The sequence below is a fragment of the Micropterus dolomieu genome, linkage group LG12 (genome assembly GCF_021292245.1).
Source record: "Micropterus dolomieu isolate WLL.071019.BEF.003 ecotype Adirondacks linkage group LG12, ASM2129224v1, whole genome shotgun sequence".
Classification (NCBI taxonomy): Eukaryota; Metazoa; Chordata; class Actinopteri; order Centrarchiformes; family Centrarchidae; genus Micropterus; species Micropterus dolomieu.
In genome coordinates this window covers 15909626-15933526 of record NC_060161.1, presented here as the reverse complement: position 1 = coordinate 15933526, position 23901 = coordinate 15909626, and the positions used below count along the sequence as shown (strand labels likewise).

At 42.3% G+C, this 23901-nt stretch overlaps 2 protein-coding genes and 1 non-coding gene across 4 annotated transcripts in view; all 3 read right to left on the bottom strand.

Moving 5' to 3' along the window:
* Positions 1-11478, bottom strand: part of dennd4c (DENN/MADD domain containing 4C) — a 36074-nt gene extending 24596 nt beyond the window's left edge. For both annotated transcript variants that reach the window (XM_046064221.1, XM_046064222.1), the window contains exon 1: positions 11177-11478. The gene's annotated coding sequence lies outside the window, so the exon portion shown is untranslated. The remainder of the gene's footprint in view (positions 1-11176) is intronic.
* A 1235-nt stretch (positions 11479-12713) lies between these two features.
* haus6 (HAUS augmin-like complex, subunit 6) lies at positions 12714-22065 on the bottom strand. The gene is made up of 16 exons (XM_046065525.1): positions 21886-22065; positions 21538-21633; positions 21374-21452; positions 21015-21147; positions 20692-20836; positions 17286-17348; positions 17146-17200; positions 16805-16978; positions 16362-16558; positions 16090-16219; positions 15781-15883; positions 15626-15686; positions 14538-14658; positions 14347-14445; positions 14073-14208; positions 12714-13633 (listed from the first exon to the last, which is right to left on the bottom strand). Exons 1-16 carry the CDS (start codon positions 22005-22007, stop codon positions 12996-12998), a joined length of 2352 nt encoding a protein of 783 aa, XP_045921481.1. The 5' UTR covers positions 22008-22065; the 3' UTR covers positions 12714-12995.
* LOC123981235 lies at positions 15400-15530 on the bottom strand. The gene has a single exon (XR_006827725.1). It is a non-coding gene; the product is annotated as a small Cajal body-specific RNA 8 (non-coding RNA).
* Positions 22066-23901: the final 1836 nt, after the last annotated feature.

Below are 23901 nucleotides of genomic sequence, written 5' to 3'. Positions count from 1 at the left end.
AGTGGCAGGGAGGTCCAGCTTCCACTAAGGACCTTCATTAGGTGTTTATATATTGTTATTGTATATCGTTTATATATCAAAAGTGATTACCTGTCCCAGGTATCCCCAATATCCTCATGTCAGGTTGCGTACGTATGACACGAGTATGGAGTGCATCACAACTAGGCAATGCCTTCTGACACCTGCACTACTAATAATTGTTACCATTATTTTTTAATTCCCCCGTGGTGCAGCGGTTAGCATGGTCGCCTCACAGCAAGAAGCAAGAACCCCAGTTGCCCTGACCTTTCTGTGCGGAGTTTGAATGTTCTCCCCGTGTCCGTGTGCGTTCTCTCTGGGTGCACCGGCTTCCTCCCACCATCCAAAGACATGCAGGCTAGGTTAATTGGTGTCTCTAAATTGCCCTTACGTGTGAATGTGAGTGTGAGTGGTTGTCTGTCTATGTGTGGCCCTGCGATGGACTGGCGACCTGTCCAGGGTGTACCCTGCCTTTCGCCCAATGTCAGCTGGGATAGGCTCCAGCCCCCCCATGACCCTGTACGCAGGACAAGCGGTTAACGATGGATGGATGGATGTATTTTTTAATACTTTGGATTTCAGTCTCTGATTTAAATGTTAAAGTCACTTAAGTAAGCTGAACCAGTAGCATATCAGCTGTATTAACAGAAAACTCATTTTGTTTGGCCACTTGGGGTGTAACACCAAAATCTGTGACCCATCAGATTCTGTGACTAAACCCAAACGACGATCTTTTCCTAAACCTAGTCTTTTTACTTTTGGTGCCTAAACCTAACCAAACTGCAACAGCCTCACAACGTCAACCACATGTTAGAAAGCCCTGGCGCTGATGTATGATGATGTAATCTGGCGATGAATGGGTCACAGATTTTAGTGTCACAGGGGTAGTGAAACAAGCTGTAAAAGACAGCAACAAATTGAAAAGTAATCGAAACCGAAATTCAGGGCCTGCATAACCAGCATAATTTTCCCATGTCGGTTATTTAATCCTGTTCATAGTGTGTGTGTGTGTGTGTGTGTGTGTGTGTGTGTGTGTGTGTGTGTGTGTGTGTGTGTATACTTTCCCCTTGAAACATCCTACCGTGTATGTAGTCACGTGACTCCGCCCTGTCGTTCAATAATAGTAATCAAGGTGAAATGTTCAATTAATCGTGATTTTAGGTGAAATCGTCCAGCCCTACCTTTAAAGTTGATATGGTGAACTTGCTAGCAAACAGATGCTTGTTTTACACATCTAGCAGGTGTTTTGCAACATTAGCATTCATTTGGAGTCATGTTTATTCCCCCATGACGAACATTAGACCAATATTCACTCCCCTTTTAGCTCAGTTTTTGGTCTCCACCAACTCCTGATAAAGATTAGCTGCTAAATGCTATTTACTTTGTATATTCACTGGATTGTCACTACATTTGTCTACTATTTGCTGCTGGGCAGGTAGTGTAGTGTGGATTTTTTAAGCTTTTTTACTGAAAACTGCTGCCGCAGAGTGTGGTGAAACTGAACTAAAACAATAACGCTATGCACCAAAGAACAAAACAATTACCTGAAAGAAGCTAAAAAGCTCTGGATTCCTGGCAAAAAGGATAACAGGTTTAATTTATTACATTGGAGTTTACAGTTGTTAAGATTTCTTAATTCCGCAGCATTCTTAATCAGTTATAACGTGCTCATTTTAACCTTTGTCACGAAATTAGCCTCTACAATTCATCTGCACTGAAATGGTAATGCAGGTATAAAAACATCAAGGCTGAGTCATACAACATAGGCACAGATCACCACAAAGTATCCCAGCAGGGAATAAACCAATCTTAACAGGAAAAAGAAAAAAGAAAAACAAACACTATGCTGGGCAACCAACAGTTCGGTCCCTTTGAATGCTGCCCTATTAATGTTCACCATGCCGGTGAGTCAACATGTACTTCACAGAGAACATTAAACATCAACCTCCCATAATCTGATACTGAATTTTTTTCTCATATTAGTTGGTTTTACACTTGTTTTTATGCAACTGAATCATTCTGAGGTTGGGGGGGGGGGGTCCCCTTTAAAAAACAGCTCATTTATTTGAAATTCTGAACTGACCCATAAACTGGGCTGCCACTCAAATTCACACATACACAACCACAGACACCTGCTCTCAGAATAAAACAGACTGCCCTATTTGTAGACCAAAGCATTACTTGTATCCCGTTCCCTGGTGATGGTAGCAATACAGCTATTAGTTGTTATTAGTTGGTTACCATTACATTAGAATAGTCTGGCATGTGGCTTCTGTACAACAGAGAGGGAACTTTTTTTTCATAACCACTGATACTGATATGAGAAAGCCCAAATAAACACTGATGTTAGGTGTGCACACATTCTTGAAGCTGGAACCATTTGTGACAGTCCCGTCTGCCTCCACAACCACACAAATAATGTCTTTGTGACAGCCCGTGATAGACAAACACTGGCGCTGCCATGGCAACCCAGGCCTAACAACCCCAGGCTGCACGACCCTGAGCTGCGACTAGTGTTACTCTAGCTGAGGAAATTGATCTCCAAGTCTTTCAAGGGTACATTTAGTATAGCTGACATATCCTCCGTAGTCTGCTGTCAGCCAATATGAAAGCAAGTCTAGCCTCTCAGTTTTAGATGTTTTTAGAGGTAACATGACAGAGGAAGCTTGTTTTATTGTCCAATTTCACGTCCAGCGAGCAACATAAACAGCATAAAACATGGTAGCGGCCATAAACGGTGATGGTGCTGACAGGGAATTAGGCTAAAAGCTTTAAAGCTATTGTAAACAGAAGTGAACATAACGTAATGGCTTTCTTGTTCTGCACATGTGACAACATGCATGGTGGAAAAATAATCTTTCAGGAAGACTTTTAAACCTTGAGGCAAAAAATTGTGAGGCCTCTTGAGGAAAATGACCGAGTCAAACTGACTGACAAACTGGCCCATTATATTTCCACTGTATTAAAGTCTTGTGTTGTATTTTTAAGCCCCTGCCTCTAAAGGCTGTGCTCTGCCCCTCATCTCCCATGGGAAAACTTGTTCCTCTGTTACTCCTGAGCCCAGATGATCAAGTGTCACTCCCTTTGTCTGGGTCACTACTATGAACCATGACAAAAATACTGAGGCTCTAGAGGGCACGCATTCTGCTTACTCTGAAACTGGTTAATTAAAGCTTAGGCCTTGATCTGGAGTCAGTCTTCAGTACACTTTTCAGTTTTAATGTATATCACACACAGTTAACAATTCATTGGTAATAGCTCAAACTAGTGTTTGCCAGCATGACAATAAATACAGTGAGTTGACTTTGTCAACCATTAAGAGATTTTGACATGATGCTTATACCATTTTATTCTAGTGTTGCAATGATTAGCTAATTGATGATGTGAAAGAAAATGACTAATTATTTTGATAATCGATTTACGGTAAGTAATTTTTCATTAAAAAACACCACTGTTTTAGAATTTACCAACAATACACTGCTAAATGAAAGCATTATCTGAGTAACTTGCTCTGAAAATAACATACAGCATGACAAAATGGAAATGCCATATGGCTGTGAACAAAGGGAGTGGAAGCCAAGCAAAAACAACCAACTGTTCAAACCCTCGATGCAATTTCGTTTATGCCAACATTACAATCTTGTATATTGCTCTCTGTCTGGTCTTCATGTCTTACCATGCTGACACCCTACACCTACTGACACCTCAACTCCAGTAATTACAAAATGACTTAGCGGCCTTAAAAATCAAAGAAACATTCATTACATATTAAAAATAAAGACATTTATATCACAATTAGGGCTGTGGCGATGACCGCAAAATTGAAATGCTGCGCTATTAGTCAAGCCTACCGCGGAGGATGGCAAGCACAGCAACAACCGCAACGTTGAAACTTTACACTTAACACTGCGTGTTAAATTGATAAATTAAAAAGTTCCACAACCGTATCCAGCTCTGTAACGGTTCAAGGACGGACCGCCATAGCCTGTACGTGACCTGACTTCAAACTTTCAAGCTGTAAGTGTTGCCGTGTTTCTGTTGTTTTACGGTTTATTTTAAAAGGTTAGCAAACTTGGCTTTAGCATACTGCGCGGCTAATGTGGCTAGCAGGCTCTGCGATGTTGGACTAACATTGTAATCCAGAAACTGAACGGTAAGCCTCATTTGAATTAATGTTGCTGTTTAAATTTAGTTATAATGTTATTACAGCGCAGTGGTTAGTTGTGGAAAGCCCATTCTGCTCCGCACCTGTGTGTGTGTGTGTGTGTGTGTGGCTGCGGTATGTAAATTGACTTGATAGACATGCCCTGAAGGTAACGATTTAGCTAACGTTACGTGTGAAAAAGACACGGTCAAACTACAAAAATGAGTTTGCTTGGTAACGTAATGTCATAGAATCCAACAATATTGTGCCTCCAGTACAACAGCCTGCTGTATTTAAAATCAGTAACTAGAAGGTTAGAGGAATATATTAACATTTCAGATTAGCAAGTCCAAACAAGAAAAGTAACATGAGTAGCAAACGCTTGTCACCTGAGGCAAATGTGTGGAATTAAGGGTATCTTATGTTTGAGCCATTAAGCTGTTATGTTTGTAAAAAAAAAACAAATAATAGGAACCATATGGGGTTCAAACTTATATCTGGTGTTTTGTTCTAAAATCCTGAGTGGATGATTCCTCAAGGCCGCTGATTTCCCTGCACAGCAAAGTCCTCTTCCTTGATGGTTGCGCTGCTTGCTTGCAAACGTGTCAAAGGTTGGCTATGCAGCCCAACATTGCCTGAGGGCAGAGGAAAACACACTGACTCCCATAAATAAAACCAGGGAGGCCCTACTCCTCACATGTGTGTGTACCAAATCTGATGTTGGTTCATTTTAAGCCCTTGCCGGGTGTTAATGCCACTTACCTAGCCAGTCCCTTCATTTCCGAGATACTAAATTTAAAGCTAAGAGGGCGGGAAAGATGAAGAGAAAGAGACAGAGAAACTTTCTTAAAAGAGATTTCTCTATTTATGTATACAGAGAGGAACCCCCTTACTCAATCCCCCCATGGTCTGCCCCACAATGATCTCATCCCTCACACACAAAAGAGCCTGGAGGCTTGTTCCCCAGGGGTGAAAGAGCCTGCCTGCGTGTGTGTGCATGCACAAATCCGCAGTGTTTGTGTGTGTAATTGCTGGACAACAGACAGTGCTGTGTCTGTCTCAGTTATTTCAGCAGGAGCCCTGCCACGCAGATCCACTCACAGCTGAAACAGCAGCTGAGTATGACGCGCAATTGTCATGTACAGTACCTTGGACAAACGAGAATAAAAAGCAATGTGGTAAGTGGTCCAGATGCAGTAATTATACTCGGGAGCATGTCGATCCTTGGTCATGAATAGTAGGACAGGCTGATCCTTCACACCAACCCCTCTATTGTGCCATGTGTACATTTATGTGAGCTTCTGTGCAACAGAGCTGCTGAAGTGCACTTAAAATCATTCCTGAACGCTCAGCTACACCTACTGACATAACGAAAGCAAACAAACTGCAAATGAAAAGGTGTTATTATTCAGCTGTAACAGCCTCCGACACTTCTTCCAGCCTTCCAGCACCAGCGGCAGCCGCCGAGCCACGGTGTGTGTCAGCTTCCGTGGCACCAGCGTCTGCCACAAGTGCCACTCTGCGGCTCTGGAGGATCTGAAGGGCAAAGTGGCCCTCCCTGCCAACTGTCATCACAGTGTGCTGTCGCCGGTGAAGGCCAGGCTGGGTATAAGGCGGCGATAATTACATAAAGAAACACTGTGCTTTCTCTGAGCTGCAGCGTGGGTTTGAGGGAGATGAACTCAAATTATAGCCATGTGAGTTGCTGTCTGATTGAATTCTTATGGTGCAGGCTACAGTGTGTGCTCATACTTGGCTGTTGAAGTGCGGCCTGTAAAATACCTTACCCTGCTAATTAATCTTAACAGTGCATTGTGCTGAGACTGACAGACTTCAGTTTATGATACAGAAAAAAAACTAAGAAGATACGCACTTTCTTGTTAATGCAGACAGAAATATGCAGTACTGCACTTGATAAAAGGCTGGAAATATATTCAACTGTTCAATATTTGCTGTTCCGAGTTGGTGAGAGGTGGAGCATTCACAGTCTATCAGCTTTTTGGCTCCAGATAAGCCTGTGTGATTGCCTGGCACTATCACATCCATATGCTAACAACATCTCTCTCGCTCTGCATGGCCTGAACAAAGCAAAAGACCAACGGTGAACTCTGTTCCTCACTCATGTTTGTTTAACCCTGGCAGCGGTTTTGTTGAGGGGGTTTATACAGAGGCCATACGTAAACTCAAATTTAATTTAGGGACTGATGAAAGCCATCAGCACACTTCTCATAATAGGTTTCGGATTGCCAAATCACACCGAAAACAGACACAATAGATAATGTGTGTTGTCTTGTATCTTTGGGCATGCACTATCCCGCTTTTTTTCTCTCTAACCTCTAATTAAGTATAACATGTTTGCCATGTTACTGAAATACTGTCCTGATATTTGCAAGGTGTAACTTTACTAAAAACGGAATAATCTGTAAGACGTATATACACTATGGCTGCCACAAATCATTTTATAGCAATACACAAATTTGTATTGCTTAATCTAGAAGGACATTTGAAATAATGACAAATGCCCAATTTACCAAGACCAGAAAATTATTTCAAATTGCTTAGTACATGCGCCAGTCAAAAAAGAACCCAAAGTAGTCAATTTGTAATGATCAGGTACTTTTTTCACATTTTAGAAGCTGGAACCAGCAAATGTTTGGTTTTGTTACTTGATAGATAATTATTAAAACTGTCCTTGCTGGGCTAACAGAGATGGCTCACCCAAACTGCCTACTGCCTTCTAGTATTTTATCTCTGTAAATCTTTGTCAATCCAACAGCACTGGATTCTTGTTTAATGATTTCACATCAAAGCCACCGGCAGCAACCAGTGGCAGGACCATATCAAGAGAAAGATTGCACAAATCTTAATAACTGAACCTGAAAATGTTTTCTTCCTGGCCCACAGTAGGTCCGTAGTTACACTCCACAAAGACCTCAGCATGTGATTTAAGAGGCAGGTGTGCTTCCAAGCAAAAGCGACCCACTTGAGTGTTTGCCGAACTGTGTCAAAAAACAACCAGCCAGCGGCAGCATGCAAGTCATGCTTCCCACAATGTGATAAGAAGGTTAGACAAGGACGGTGAGAATGACTTTAAATCTAGTCAAATGATTTAAAGTTTTCTGTTAAAAAAACCCAGTTTAAAACAACCTGGGTAGGTTAGACGATGAGAGGCAGCTCAGAGCAGCGAGGCTAGGCTCAGCAGAAACGTCACAAGACTGGCTCCCTCCTGGAGCGTGACAGCCAGGCGGACACAGAGCATTCTTTCCACTCTAAGGAGAAGGGAGAGAGGGCAAACTCTTTGCCCTTACTAACTAGCTGGGTCTATACCAGCTCAGACCCAGGCCTACTGAAAGACGACAACTAAAACACCACTGTCACGACAAAGTACAAGGGTCAGGGAAAGGAAATAGGTTACCTGAGAGGGGTTATGGATGGATTACAAGGTCCTCGTTGTTGTTCTTTGGCTGGAAACGACTATCTGGAGTTAATATGTCTTAAGACATGCAAACAGGCAGCTTAACAAAAAGCAATTAAGTGTTTCAGGTTAGTACTGACTCAGCAAGCCCAAAAACGAGAATTATCAGTAGTGCCGGTATATAATCTGCATTTATTTCTGGCTAATTAAGTAGAGACACCATGTAAAAACATTTGTAACAGTTAATAGCAATGGTGAGAAAGAAGATCAGGTTTGCTGAAACGTCCTTGAGCTAGACAATGACTCCGCACCAGCTCCGGGAATGCTATTGTGTTGCTGATGCTGACTTCAGTACTCTTTATGGAGGAAGACGTCCTTCGCACGAGTAACAAAAAATATACAGTTAATAATGAAGAAAAGACTGTGTGTGTGTGTGTGTGTGTGTGTGTGTGTGTGTGTGTGTGTGTGTGTGTGTGTGTGTGTGTTAAAATCCGGGGCAAATGGACGTGGTTGAAGACGTTATGCTTCTCATCTTCAGTTCTGAACTGAAAGGAGTTAAAGTGGCACTTCAAGTAGTCATTCTATTACATCTTGTCTTAAAAAAATTATTTTCCTTTGTTTTTACTACCAGGCGTTGGGAAAACGTGTGTGGCCCATTCAGTTTGGCTACAACGCTGTGAGAGGCTCAGGTTGCAGCCTAACAGTGCTCAGGTTGTGTATCTAGGGCTGAACGATTAATCGAGTTCAAATCAATATTGCGATTTGAATGAACGCAATTAGCTAATCGTGAAGATGGCAATTAAAATGTAGTTTAATTATACAGCGCATCTGACCCCTTTTTAACAGTCATGCAGTTACAAATTCATTCCGTTGTCATCCGTCCTACTCACCAATCACAGCGGGCACATGGCATGTACATTTTACAACAACAAACGAAACTAGATAAAACGTGTGGGATAACTACGGAACTACGGATAACAGCTCTCTGTGAGCCCGTTCGGCTCCGCTCTCTGCAGGCTAACGTTACATATCTATATGCGGCATTTCAGAATAAGAGCGTATTGCCTGTTCAGATTTTGCTTATTTGTTCTGTTGTCCTTTTGTGCTTCTACTATGGTTAAGAAGCTACATAGTTAAATTGTGTCTTTTTTTATTATCGTTGATGTACGTGTTTTATTTTGAAAATCTACCAGATTATGCCGTTCTGACTTCCTGTCTGGTTCATCTGCTCTGTGCTGCTTGACGTGGCTTCCGTCAAAAATAGACTGGCAGTGAATACTGAACTTTAGCAAAACTTCAACAACAAAAAAATTATCGCACATCGAATAGAAATATCTGGCAGAAAAGTCGCAATTACATTTTTTCCCCAAATCCCCTAGTGTTTCCTGCTGCAGAGGAAATAAAGTTCATGTTTACAGTACGAACGCCACCACAAAGTCTCGCTGCCATCCTTCATCAGCAGAGCTGTCCAGACCGCTAGTCACCAGCTACAAACTTTACTAACACAAAATGTGGAGATGGGTCCGGCTATACATTACCAGCTACGAGCCAGGCTAATTAGTCTAAGAAACGAGTCCGCTCCTCACTAAGGTTCAGGGCCAAAAATCTAGAAGGTAACAGAGGTAAAGCTAGCTTATTATGAGTTTACAACAACTATTCAGTCAATAAACAATGAAGCAATCTCACTTTCTCTATGTCTCTGTCTTTGCGTGTGCATGGGTGATCTTCAAAGAATGGTCAAAAATGTCCCTGTGAATATCGAATAGTATTTTTGCTTGAAATGCCCTTCCCTAGTTGAAATCCTCAAAGACGTTAGTGCCAGTTCAAGAGTATAAACTGAAAGATGGTGTCAGTTGAAGTGGGTGCAGTGAAAGCAGTTGGAGTTTAAGATCAGTGGAAGTTGTGGGTGAAAAGTTTTTTTTTTTTGTTGTTCAAAAGGTGAAGGCCGTAGACCTGAAAGGATATGAAGTGTCAGTCAAAATGTAAGCACTAAGTGAAGCAGCGGTGGGGGTGGTTGTAGTCAATTTTAGTGTAAGCACAACGAACAATGGAACACGTGGGAGTTACAAGAGCTGAAGGCATTTTTTGTTGTTCAACAATGAAGACCAGATACCTGCAAGGGCTTGAAGTGTCAGTAAAAATAAAGACACTGAATGAAGTTGAAGTGTCACTTTAAGTCAAGGAATTGCTAAAAAGAGTTCAGTGGAACTTCAGGCCCTGAAAGGAGTTGAAATGTCAGTCAAAGACAAATGTGTTGCTCCTGTCCAACAGGGTGAATCAGAATACTGGCTTATTTGACTTTTGAAGAAAGGGCAACCAGCGAGTCCTTCCACAGCATGTTGCTGCTCCCTCGCACTTTCTTTCCTTGGTCACCTGACAGAGCCTTTAGATGACAAGCTGGTGGTGACAAAGTGCAAGTTCAATGTACACAAAGCCACAGTGCAGCCATGACCTATTTTATACCTGCTGCCTGTAGCAGTTAGTAGGAGGCAACATTCACTCCACTCCCATTTTCCAGCCGCCGTCAGGCCAAGCCAAGGTCAGGAAAGACATTTTTCTGCCGTTTCCACGTGTCAGTGGCTCAGTGCTGATGCAGTTCTGCAAGAGCAATTTCCACGATTTACTTCCTCCACAAGCCTCAAATATTTTGATGTAATCCGACATTCCTGCTGCGAGGTGGTTAAACACCTCAATGAAAAATATGAATGCCACCAGCCCAACACAAGAGGAAGTGCCCTCCACGTCTCTGCTGAGACTTGTGCCACGGCTGTCATAACAGGAACATCACATGCATGCCATGAATCACCAAAACGGTGCTGGGAAGCTGTAGCACTGAGTACGCCAATGGCCTTAAGGGTTAGACTAGCTGCTGGCTGGCGAACAGTCAAGTGCTGAGACAAAGATATGTGAGCACCTTGGCGTTGCATTCGGTGGCGTTTGTGCTCACTCCACACACAGACACAAAACCATCAGAGGACTCTTACACAACTCCTAGGTGTGCGGTCACACAAATGCAGACATGGCATATTCAGAGAGAAAGTCCCTGGATAAAAGCAAGCACATGCCCCAAATAAAAGAAAGAAAGGTTAACAGATCCTTATCTTGGGTACAATCCTAAACTGCACAAACTCCCCTGCTCTTTGATTTCAAGCAGAAGATTCAGTTTGTGTGTCTTGACAGCAGGCACCTGCAAGCATTAAAAGGTTAGTTAGGCAGGCTCCAGGAGAGCAAGGGTCTGATTAAAGATAGGCGTCAAGGAGGGCCGGGGAGGACAGAGGACGGGGGGTTGTGTTCCCAACTGTTGCATCCGACCCATAACTAGGTCAACTTTCATGCAGTTACACATAACAGATATAACAAAAGAAGCGCTCTCCTGAGCCGTGAAACGTGGCTGTCTCTCTTTCCGCGGTTGGATAACACCAACACGATGGGAAGTGTAGACAGCAGCAGGGCAACACCAGGAAAAGGCATTTTCAGCGGGCGACCTTACTTCTACACAACTTAAGTCACCTTAAAAGAGTTAAACTTCTATTTCCAAGTCTGACAACAAACTCTTCTTGCTAACAGCTATATCCATATTAGAAAAAACGTGCACTTACCAGCTGTTTACGCTGCAGCGAGAGACAATGTTGACATGTAGGCAACTTGCTGTTTTTACCCGCTTGATATATTCCGTATTTCTGTCTGTGAAAACCGAAACAGGTTCAACCAGGACGGCGCGCAAAAGAAAAGGGCACTTCGAAATACTCCTTTCAAACTTTGCTGTTCACTTCTTCGCCACACTTTCATCTGAAGTTGTCGGCAGAGGTAGGCGCCATGTTTGTGTCTGCGCTGATAGTTTTGTTGGTGAGCTTTCTTCCTAAACGTCTCTTTCAGACTGGAACCGCCCAGAGAAGAGGAGAGGCTACAGGGGCTGGCCTCGGGGAGCGCTGACAAGCTAAACCACATGAAACCGGCTTTTTCCGGCATGTCTTTTCAAAGTAAAACATCTTGATGGCGAACAAATGCGTTGCAGTTTTCAGAATAAAGTTATTAGTAGTAATATGCTTCATAACACAATTATTAAAATTCAATATATAGTTAGTGTTAGTATATAAAATATATTTTGTGTATAGGATACTATGTAAGTATTATGTGTATTATGTATTATACATACCTGCTTTTTTATATTTCATTTATTATACATAACTAAATGTACTTACATTGTATATAATACATACACATTAGATATTACTGACTCTGAAAGCCACAATTCCACCTACGTAAGTCCTGTTTTATACCTCTTTAGACTTGTTCTGCTGAAACCTGTGAATTTCCCATGTGTCAATATAGTCATATCTTTATCTTCCAACACCGTTTCTGCAACGCAAGTCTCACTCACCTAGCCAAACACACACACGCGATGTGACGCCATGGTGTGCAACAAGCACAGTGTAGCAGCTACGTATCTGATAGGGTGTGAATTTAATGCCCAATTCACCCCATTTCTATAAAGTTGTTTTCAAATTGTTTCTCACGTTTTGTTGCAGGTGGTGAACCATGAGGAGGACGACATAAGCTTTCAACACCAAATAAGTTGACAAGATGCTGACCAACAGTGGTTAGCTCTATATTTAAATGTTTTGATCAAAATTATTGCTAAGGACAATTCTGTAGTAGCTGGATCTTGGTAGGGACATGTCCCTTCTAAATTCTACGGCCTTGAGTAGGCCGATGGCATGTATACCACTCAGGATATAGTTTACGTAATGAAAGACGAAGATCATGTTTAAGCGGTTTTTCATGGTCCACATTTACAGCTTCTTAATTAAAAATTATAGCAAATGTTGCATATTTGGTGATGGTAACATTGTTTGACTTCCTGCCATCTGAGTTTTCACAATGCCTTTACTTATTTTTGCTCCATGGGTTTGCGTAGTTTGACCCCCCCCCCCCCCCCCCCCCCCCCCCCTTAAACGCAGAAGTTACACCGATGTAAAGACACAACAGGTGAGAGAAAACCTTCATATTAGTATTAGTTGTGCTGCTTTCTCAGAAACCCTAGTAGGCTTAACCGCAGTCCTCTGTTTGCCCTTTAGTCCTTTTACCATTTCAGAGTAATTACAAGAACATCAATGCATAAAATGCAAGCAGGACTTTTGCTGCAGCAGCTGTGTTCAGTTTATTTACAAAGTGTTTAATACAACATTCAAGAAATTAGATACAATCTCTTATCCACTGCAGTTAGCAATCCTAATTATGTACACAGACAGAAATAATTCATGTTCTTACTATTTTAAATTAAAAACCTAAACTTATGCACAGAAAACTAATTTAGACTGATAGATGTAGGTTATTTCACAGCTATGTACAAATGTGTTATGTAATTATCATAGCAGATGATTTCAAGGATGAAAACTACATCAATATAGAAACTACTTAACACTTTATCTCATCATCTATTGGGGAGAACGTGATCAGTTTTGGCAGGCTGTACTCCTCCTTTGGGGTTGAAGGCGTCTCCAGTGTGTCTAAATCCAGTGAGAAGACCTTGTCTGTGGCTTCCACCAACTTCGCAGGCTCCATTAGCCAGTCTCTGTCCAAACCAGAAACAGTGTGATCTGACAGAAGACACTCGGGTGTCCTCTTCCTGCTTTCCATGAAGTAGTCATCAGAAGCCTGCCGGATCTGACTCAAGTGTTGACGAGTGGTTAACGGCGTTTGCGTGGCCTCATTCTTCAGGGCGGGTATGAGCAGCTCGTCGTCCTCCTCCTCACTCTCCACATCCACTACTTCATCGAGGCTCAGACTGTCGCAGCTAGACATTTCAGGCAGAGTTTCATGGTCGAGTAAGTCCCCCTGCTGGTCAAAATGGGGGCTGCTGCAGCTGGTGACAGTAGGGGTGGCACTGGAGGGGACGCTCTTGGGAGCCTCAGGGCTCAGCCACACATTGTGAGGCTCATAGAGGGGACTGAACTGCCCCGTTCCACTGCCACCATTAAATTTGATAGACTGTCCGATTTTCTTAGCCTCGTCTTCTTCAACTGCCTTACGCCAGGAGCTCTTCACATCCTTAACTTGGAAGAAAAATTAAAAAACACAGATTTTTATTTTACTTATTGTGAGATTTTCACACCATGCTAGTTTCCCAAAGAAGCTGAATTTAGTCCACATTTACGCTAATTGTTTACTCTGTAGACCAGTGTATGTCTTACGACTTATTATTTTTCCTTTGGTTTCTTGGCATCTGTGCCTGGTTTTGAGGTATGTTGGTACAGTGTTGTCGCCCTGCCGCTTCTGTCTAATATTTTATTCCAGTACCCATTCCCTACAGGAGGCCTTTGTCTCCTGCTAGGCCCTTACGTGACCAAGAATCTGTTCTGAATCGACCTGCCTGGTAAAATAAGTCATTCTAAATATGCTCACACCTTCATGCATTTGCACAGAATATACCTTATTTAAAAAAAAAAGTAATTAAAAAAGGGTAGTGGGCAAATACAACAGCTCACGACTTACTCAAGCTCTCAGGTGTACGTGGCAGCTGCTTTCTAGTAGAGAAGGGATCTCCATGAAGAGCAGTGAGAAGGCCCTCCAGGTCCAGACTTTTGACTCTGCCTTCAGTGGGGGTGGTTGTAGTTAGAGCATCTGCAAACTGAGACACACGGGAACTGAGTCTATATATTCATAGCTCTAGTTGTGTGCCTCATGAAGTTACTTCCCTCCCTTATTTGAGAATTTAAGACAAACACAAATGCGGACACTTCTGTTAATTTGAACGTCATCGCCATACCTGATCAGCGAGGTTATCACATTCCATATCTAAAATCTGAGTCTTGTTCCTCATGGGAGACACCTTTTGGTCAACACTGGGAGTCTCTCTCACGCTCGCCTAAAAACAAGGAGAGGTTTGTTAAATATGGTTTAACAGAGGAACTGAGTTCCAAAAGGTGGACTAAATCCAATCAACACCAGTTTACTAGCCTGAGGTGGTGGTGCTGATGGAGGCGTGTCGAAAAGCCAGTCGAGAGAGGTATTCACTTGTAATGGCGCTTCAGTGGCGACAACGGGACTTCCAATCCTGTCACCTGGTGTTGGGCAAGAGCTGTTTCAAAGACAAAAAGCTTGATTTTTGTACTGAATCCGTTCACAGGAATGTGTTTTTTTTCCCCCTTCTGTAGTTTCCTCACAATGCAGATGGGCTGAGGCAGTGAAAGCAACACAGCATCTTAATGTGGCCTTGGCTCAGTGCTCATCCCTGAACCAAGTCTATACATCGCCCTGCACCCGTGGGTGGGCTACCTCAAAGTCAGGCTTTTATTTCTCGTTCAAATTTAGTAGCTTACAATCTATACAAGTAAAGCAGTAATTAAACCAAGGGCTGATAAATCCTGAGCTGCACAGCACCTCAGAGAAGCGGCATTATTTCTTGTTAAGGTATATGTACATTTTTATGATGTCCATACACTGTCACGACCAAGTCTACTGTACATGCTCCAGGTTTTCTATAGCAGTGGTTCTCAAAGTGGGGTATGGGGACCCAGCAAAAAGGAGCCATTTTCAGTCCACTTCCATCTGTAAGTAACATGACACGGCTCTCACACTCTAATAAAAACATCTAAAAAGCAAAAACTGTATCACACTGGGGATCCTGGGAAAAACGTCCAAAAAAAGGGTCCGTGGTGTAATCTGTGGCAGTTTAGGGGTCCTTTGTGAAAATGTTTGAGAGCCACTCAACATATAAAATGAGTCTATGAAGTCAGTGCTAAACTTACCTCCTCTGCTCTAAAAGTGACATTTAAGCTCAATTATTGTGTTTCTTTATAACCATATTCATGCAGCATTAAAGTGTCTGCTCCGTATCTGTCCGTGGCGATTTCCCTCAATTCGCCGCGGTCATCAGAGAGCATGGATACTTTAGGGAGGACTAGTGACGGACAGAGCACTGCTCAGGACTGCCCATGTATCTGCCTCCCAAAATCCAATACACCAAACACTTAATACATTATGACCACAGACCTGTTAACACTGAGTTTACATTTCCCTTAAGAACTGTTCAAAGAAAGTGTTACCTCTTCAGGTTGGAATAAGTAGAGCAGATGTCTTCCTGTGATTTTCTCTCCACAGGCATTTCTGAAAACAGTGTGAGCGGCATGATTAGGAACAAACTGCGTGCTGTGACCAATAGAAGAGGTTGCCTAATGTCATTTAATCAGGTTTTGCTCACCAAGAAGCGTTGCAGGGTACTGGGAGAAGACACTACTTCTGTAATTAGCGTCAGCTGTCGGTTCAAATGACAGCTGAGCCATTGGTGAGAGGAAGCCAAGAGCCTAGAAGACATATTAGACTAAGATATACAACTACAGTGACACGCCTCAGTTGAAAAAACATTTTAATACTGTTATGATCCACCTGAATGGGTAGCAAGGGACAGTAATGTGATAGACGTCTGTCTCGAGTTTCTGGCACTACTGATAGGACTGACAGCAGCAAGCCTATGATTGAACAAGTTCAAAAATCCCAAAGGAACACTCACTGGATCTTCATTCAGGAAAGAGACTAGGGGTGTGTCTGTCAGAGTATCCATCCACTTCCTGTCCCACACCGCCTCCAACTGTCTGATGTTGCTCCTGACCTCAGGAATTCCATCCTTGGTAATTTTCTGCCTGTGGGAGGGGATTAAAACACTGGTTAAGGGTTTATAGACAGACATCCACCTTAGCAAACTAAACATTAAGCCATATTTATGTTGCAGCATGCAGACAGATGGAGAAAGTGCATCAAGTGAGTGGGGCGGTTAAAGTGTACCTGAGGAGGTGGAGGTCCTGCAGCACACGGGCCATCTGCTGACATTTCTCTTGCAGGTGCTGGGAATTAATCTGGAGTGTGGGGGCATGAGACACACGACATCGCTCCTCCTTCAGGAGCTGCAGCGCATGGTTCATCAGTTCCAACACACACAGGAGGTTCAGCTGGCCAGCCTTGTACACGTTCCCTGAACTCAACTGGAACACAAGCGCACACAAACATATCGGTTACATTGAAACTAGTCTGTGTGATGACTTACTGCTTATATTGCTGTATAGCAAATGGACAGAAAATGGTTTGGCATCTCCTGCAGCCACAATGTTTGATGGACACAAGAGTCAAATAATTATGTGTTGTGTATAGGAATCAACTGATCCCTTAAGCGTGATTTATAGTCCCGTGTCGGGTTTATGTGCGTACCCTACGGCTAGCCTCACCCTCACCTGATGTGGGAGCTGTTCAATTCTCTCCAGCAGACACTGGGGAATATTCAGGCTTCGATTCGTCCCATCCAGGACGTACTGATCTACATCCCCCTTCAAAACACAATCCACTGCATGCTGCTCCTCTTTAGTAGCTGACAGCATTCCATCAATTGTCGACCACAAGGGCCGCACCTGAGGACAACCAAGCACTTGTGAGGTTTTTGAAAAGTAAAAAACATCTCTGCACAGAACTTCATTAAACACACACACACAGATTCAGAAAGGCAGGATTTTGGTTATCAGCACTGTTTAAGTGTCTTAGGTTTTGTAGGAAGTTTTACAAATCTAACATTACATACCCCTTTGGTCTTAGCGAGAGAAGCACCCTCCTGTGTAGAATCACTGCTGTGATGCCTGAAAGTTGACAGCCCAGTTTGTTCAGTGTGTCTAAGATCATTGAAGTGAGAAGTACTGAGAAAATAAAGAAAGTCATACATACTTGAGTGGCTCATCATACTTGGCACCCTCTGCTCGGCGGTCCCTTACAGACTTCACCAGGAGCCTTCAAAAGAGTGGAGGGAAAATGAAATGAACTGACTTCCATGCTAAACAAATTACCATAAAATTAATGGTTCCACAGCAGGTCCATGCTGGAAATGCAAACATCTACTCTTTTCAACATGACTTAGCTGTTTGAGCACATGGCTTCAATAGCCCCTTTTCACAGCAGACATTATGGCATGTTGCGGCAGGAAAAGCACAGGTGTAGGTGATAACATTATAAACGAGTGCAGTCCAATCAGGCGGGATAGTTTCAGGGTGCTGGTATTGTGCATGCTGACACACTCATGGAACAGAGCAGACGTTAACTAAATTTGTTCCACCTGTGCTTTTCCTGCCACCCACCGACCCTTATTAACCATGGATTTAATTTATCAATTAGGTCACACGAAACAGGTGGAGGCTTAAACAAACAGCCAATGAAACATGCAACATCATGAGTAGTGCCATAAGATTGAAACTTGAGTGCTTCTGAAATAAATTAGCAGGGATAGAAAAGACTGTTTCTGTCATTTTGTGACGCATGCTCTGATCATCACAAATTGACAGACAATCACATGCTTCTGTGAAGAAACTTATCACTTGTGAGATAGTTAAGGTGTTTGGTAATAATAAGCCATAGGCTCTCAAAGGATCTTAAAATGTGTTTAAATGAGAAAAAGGGATGCATTTCTGAGAGGAGAAGCAGACTTAGTAAAGGAGAAACAAGGATTTCAGGCGTTAAGTTTTTACAGAAAAAATAGATTTTAAGGGTGCTCCGATCAATCGGCCACCGATCATAATCAGCCGATAATGGCTTTAACTAGTTTGATCGATGGTCACTAAAAAGGACGATAAGAAAAGCCGATCAGATGATGCAATACTCGCCAGACAAATTTTCAACGGCAGCTAAAATGTTTCACTACGCTGTGTGAGCGGTTTTCAAAGCTAGCTAGCACCAAAGTCCTTCTCAGACAAGAAGGGATTAACACGCCCACATAATCATTTACAATTAGAGTTGAGCAGCAATCAGACAAGTGGAGCAACAGGCAGGAGCGAATATGAGAAATTGTGGCAGCTGTTTCTCTCACTCACGCCACCTGCAACCGGAGTTTAACAGAGACATCAGGCAGAGAGAGAGACTGATCCTTCAGTGTGAGTTTCCGGTGCCACTCAATCAGCTGACTGCATCTCTCTCTGTGTGTTTTCGTTACAAAAACGGAGACGTTTTGTTACGTTTCCGCCTCGCGTCCAGATTAAAACGGTGAATCAGAAGATGTTGGTTTGAAAACGCTGCTGACCCGGTGGACAAAACAGAGGACTCTATAAAAGGATGACACACACTCACATTTGGCTTTGTGATTCGGTCTCAGTCATGCAAAGCAAAAACACGCTATTTACAGAGTTTTAGTTTTGGTATTTTTATTAAAATATAAGTACTGTGTAAATAACACTTAACAGTTAAGCCTAGCCTACTGTGCATGTCGCTGTATTTACTTTGTGACAACTCCCAGTCTTTTTTCTGCCGCCGTCTCTTGTACTCCCGAGATACTTTCAGTAACAGTTCCACTTCGTTGTCGGTCAATGCAAAAAAAAAAGAAAAAAGCCCGGTGTGGTTCTTGGTCTGTATTACTTTCTTCTTTCGCTAAATCGTCTGCTACTGCGGAGTAGACCATCTGCTTCATGTTTACACTGGCACGCGCATGCCCAGTGTAGCTACCTGAACGGCCACTAGGTGTGTGTTTTCAGTTCTTCTAATATAAACAGAGATCAACTCTGATACGCAGCTGAAACGCTGCTGTGGACGGAGAAGATCGTTTTCGTTACGAAACTGTTTTAAAAACGTAGCAGTTCGGATGTAGCCTCACATTACCCCACTCCTCTCTCTACTCCTCTCGTGTCAACCCTCCCGTATTTTTCCGTTCTAACGCGGTTTCCATCCGTTAAATGTTTCCCTGTAAATCTCCCTTATTTTTAACCTTTATGAAATCAAATAAAAACTTTGTTTGCTATTCTCTCCTATGGTAAAGTGGTGGCAGCATGCAAGATATGTAGACTGTGCTTCCTGCACAAGTATTAAAAATGAAAACAATCCACTGAAATGATATAAGGCCTATAGCCTACTGATGGCAAACCATATGAAATTATAATGAATATAGTAGCCTAATGTAATATTACCAATTGACTGTATAATATGGAATTTACATTGTAGCCTATTTTTATTTAAATTTTCCTTATTTTCAAATCTCACTGAAGGCAGTTTTGACTCCTCTCTGTAGCCCTTCTCCCTCTCTCTGCTCCTCTCTCTCCCCCAAAAGCCCACAGAACCTGCCTGAGCTTTCCAGAACAAAAAGCAGCTACTTCAGAGTTTATCATCGACTCATGATGCCTGTGCTCCTTCATCTCCTAAATATTTTGGCTACAGCCTTTTTTGTTGCAGTTTTTATGGTTGTAGGAAATTTATTTAAATAATTAAGATGCTGTTTGTTCTCCCAGCGATCGGTATCGGCCGATACTGCTTTCAGCAATCGGTGATCGGCCCAATAAATCCTGATCGGAGCACCTCTAATTTTAAGAATAAGGTCGAGCAGAGCTTCTGTACAGGCAATGCAAAACAAGCATGGGAGGGATTAAACACAACAATAATAATAATAACACAAAGTAAACGTGGCAGATTCGTTAAGATATGATGTCAGCTTTCTGAAGAAGCAGCCATGTGTCTCTCTAAAATCAGACCCAACAACGCCCCTGGGCCTGATAGCCTCCAAGGAAGGGTGCTAAAGGTATGCTCTCAACAGCTTAAAGGGGTTCTCACTCAGCTGTTTCAAACATTGCTGAATTGTGGTGTTTTTCCAAACTCATGTGAGAAATCCACAATAATACCGATGCCTAAAGTCTCTAAGGCTACAGCCCTTTGAGACTTTAGACCAGTGGCACTCACTCCACTCTTAGCCAAGTGCATGGAGAGAGTGGTCAGTACCCATCTTATGTCCTCTGTTGGTAATCAACTGGACCCCCTTCACTTTGCTTATAGGTCACACAGGGGCACATAGGATCCAAAGGTGTGTTCCCACCGAAAGCAAATCCAGCATTTTGGGCGGCTTGATTACATACAAAGTCAATGCAAAGACGCAAATTCCTGCGTGTATTTTTGTATGCAATTTTAACTGTGGTGTCATTGTTGCATATCTGTTCAGAGTCGTCAAAGACAAATTTCCACTAAAAGGTGGACAATAAAGTCTAACCTGTGCTATGTTTAAAAAGGTTTACTAGAAAGCTTCCATCTACAGCCTGTTTCTACCGAAGTAAATATTAAATAACACGTAACTCTGTCCAGCTGCCAAGATGGACTACCAAGGACTTACTGGGCTCGTTTTTGGTAGTCACGGAGAGAATGATCCTGATACACCGCAGCGTTTAAAAACCTGGTTTTCACCATGTCGTGTCTCTTCATTGCCATGTCTGGGGAGGAAGCAGGAATCGCTGCAGCCTCGGGAACCCAGCTGCCATCTGACAATGACAATATTAAAGATAATTTTATAGCCTTTTGCATACCAACTCCAGGGCAAAGGAAGTGAAATGGGATAAAATGAAACAATATTCTGTTACTCAAGACTTTCGGATTGAAGTTAGATTGTGAATACAAGTAACTAGTATTGAAAAAAATATACCTTCTAAATAGACCTACCGGTCTTGAATGTCTTCATTTCCTGCAGCATGACGTGATGGGCCAAATCAAACATCAAGCTGATAAACTTGGGGCCTCCAGGTGAGAGGAACAACGATGCTAACACTTTGGATCCTGCATTTGCAGTTTCATCCTGCACAGTTACAAACAAATGAATGTCATAAAATTATATAGCATACTACTAAAAGGACAGAAGGGCGTCTGTGGAGAGAGAGCAGGATAGCAAGCAACAGGGGACCCGGCCAGATTCTAGCTGGGGTCATTGTAGTTTACTTGGTACCCACTTTGGGTGCTTGTGAGTACAAAACTGGTGACAGATGAAGAGAATGAAAATAATATTAAAAGACTCAAATTCTTACCATTATTTCCTTCAGCCAAGCGCAGGTAACTTTGCGGAACTCAGCATCTGCTTTGTGGTCCAAAACAGGCCAGCAGTGCCTAACCAAAAACAATATTAAGTAAGTTTCCTGTAAACTTTTATATATGAATGACAATAACATTGTTTGATCACATCAAACCTTACCTGTATGCCTCATTAAATCGTGTCGGGTTGAGTTTCTCCAACAGGAAATTGATTACTATGTAGAAGGCATCCTTGTTTGGTTTGTCAAACATATTCCTGCAAGCCATAACACAACCATTAACCTAATGATAGTTAGAATAAAGCTTAACGCCAAGAGTAACGTTACTGTGAATGACGACTTCAAATGTAACTTGAAGTAAAAGTAATGTTAACGTTGAGAGATCGTCATCAAAGCTAACGTCACATAGGTTGTGGACAAAAACTTGGCAGAGGCCTTCTTAAGTTAACTTGGCTAATATTAACACTAACGTTTCATGTTAAAGTTATCCACAATAAAAGCCGACTCACGGTCCCAGGTTCATGTGTTTGTTTTTGCCGGCGACTGTCGACTCCGGTTTAAATCCGAGCCCGAGGAGAGCAAACCACAAATATTTCCCTTTGAGCTTCTGCATCCGAGCTGGGTTCGCCATTATTCCGAGCTAACTTAGCTACCTTAGCTTTCGAGCAAACCGCCAATAATCCACCGGAAGTTGTTAACAAAAGGTTCCGGTGGGCGAATGCACTTTTTCACCAGTTTTTATGCTGCGTTCCAGGCAACTCGGAAATTCCCGACTTCCAACTAGAAAAACCATCCTGGAACATCACCTTAAGTCGGATTTCCTACTTGTGAACTCGGAGAAAAAAAATATGTACCCCGAGTTCACGAGTAGCAGCTGAATGACATCACACAACAATGGAAGCACACATTATAAATGGTAAACAACAACCTAAAAGGCAACATAAAGCATATTTGCATGTATTTAATTAAAAGTATAAATACTGTCATATAGTGAAACATGTTCCGCATGCGAATTGAGAGGGTATGTGCATGATGTCACAGAACGCTGTTACGCTCAGTGAGTGGCAGAAAGACGAACAGCAGTGTTAGCTTGAGAGGGGTCCACCTGCAGACCTCCTCCACCGTCAGGCCGGTCAGTTTTTTACGTCCCCACAGGACGTAACGTGATGCATTCTCGGTCGTTTCGCTATTCTACACATGGCGACAGCGGTAGGTGACTGGTTAGCATTATCCAAAACACTGAGTAAAGTCCGAATGCATTGCTCTTGGTATATGTTCGCCGTCAATATTGTACATCTAAATCACACAAATTACATAATGTTACACGTGTGTAAGTTATTTGTTGGTTATTTGTCGTTCTACGCCAACGGTGGCTAGCGTTAGCTCCTGAAGTAGCAGGATTCATTTAGCTTTATTCCCTCCTTTGGATAACGTAAGCTACTCATAGACTGTATGTAGCTACAGTGTGTTCGTTTTTTGTAAAGCATTTCGCAAGGGCATAGGTTTGCATTTGTCTTAACATGTTGACGACGCTCAGGTTAGTTATTTGTCCAAAAGAAGATAAAATGATGTCGTTTAAACCGTTCGGTGTCGCTTTTCACACTTAACGTTAAACAGTGTGCAAAGACTTTGCTGGCTGTATGAATTGATCTTGGTTGAATTGAAGTTTATGTAACTTACTACGACAGTGTTTCGTACCCTTTCCTGAAGAAAGTTACCCCCCTGTCCTGCAGGATTTAATCTCTCCCTGCTTCAACACAGCTGATTGAAGCAGCTTCAGGATTCATAACGAGTTGGTAGTTTTGAATCAGCTGTTTTGGAGCAGTGAGATATTTAACACACACGGTTATTTAAACAGATATCCACATAAAGATACTACTCCTCACCACAGCCACTATTGGCATATCCTAATTTGCGTGATTTAGAGGCACAAATATTGATAGTGGTAGATATTTTGACGGAACATGCCAAGACCCATGCATTCAGACTTTTTTTCAATGTTCTGGATAATGCAAGTCAGTCACTGCTGCCAACTCCTTTTCTAACTGTGCAGTCTGTGTTTATACAGTAAATAAAGTAAAAGTATTATTATAGTAGGCTATTGTCTCTATTCATTTTTAAAAAGTGGATATTTACAAAATTATTGATGCAGGTATACAGTGGGGGAAATAAGTATTTGACCCCTTGCTGATTTTGCAGGTTTGCCCACTTACAAAGAATGCAACGATCTATAATTTTAATCATATGTACATTCTAACAGTGAAAGACAGAATCCCAAAGAAAATTCCAGAAAATCACATCATATGAATTTATAAAAATTGATAACCATCTGATGAGGAAAAACAAGTATTTGACCCCCTGGACAAACAGCATGTTAATATTTTGTAGAAAAGCCATTATTGGCCAGCACAGATGTCAAACGGTTTTTATAGTTGGTGACAAGGTTTGTGCACATTTCGGCAGGGATGTTGGCCCACTCCTCCCTGCAGACAGCCTCCAAATCATTCAGGTTCCGAGGTTGTCGC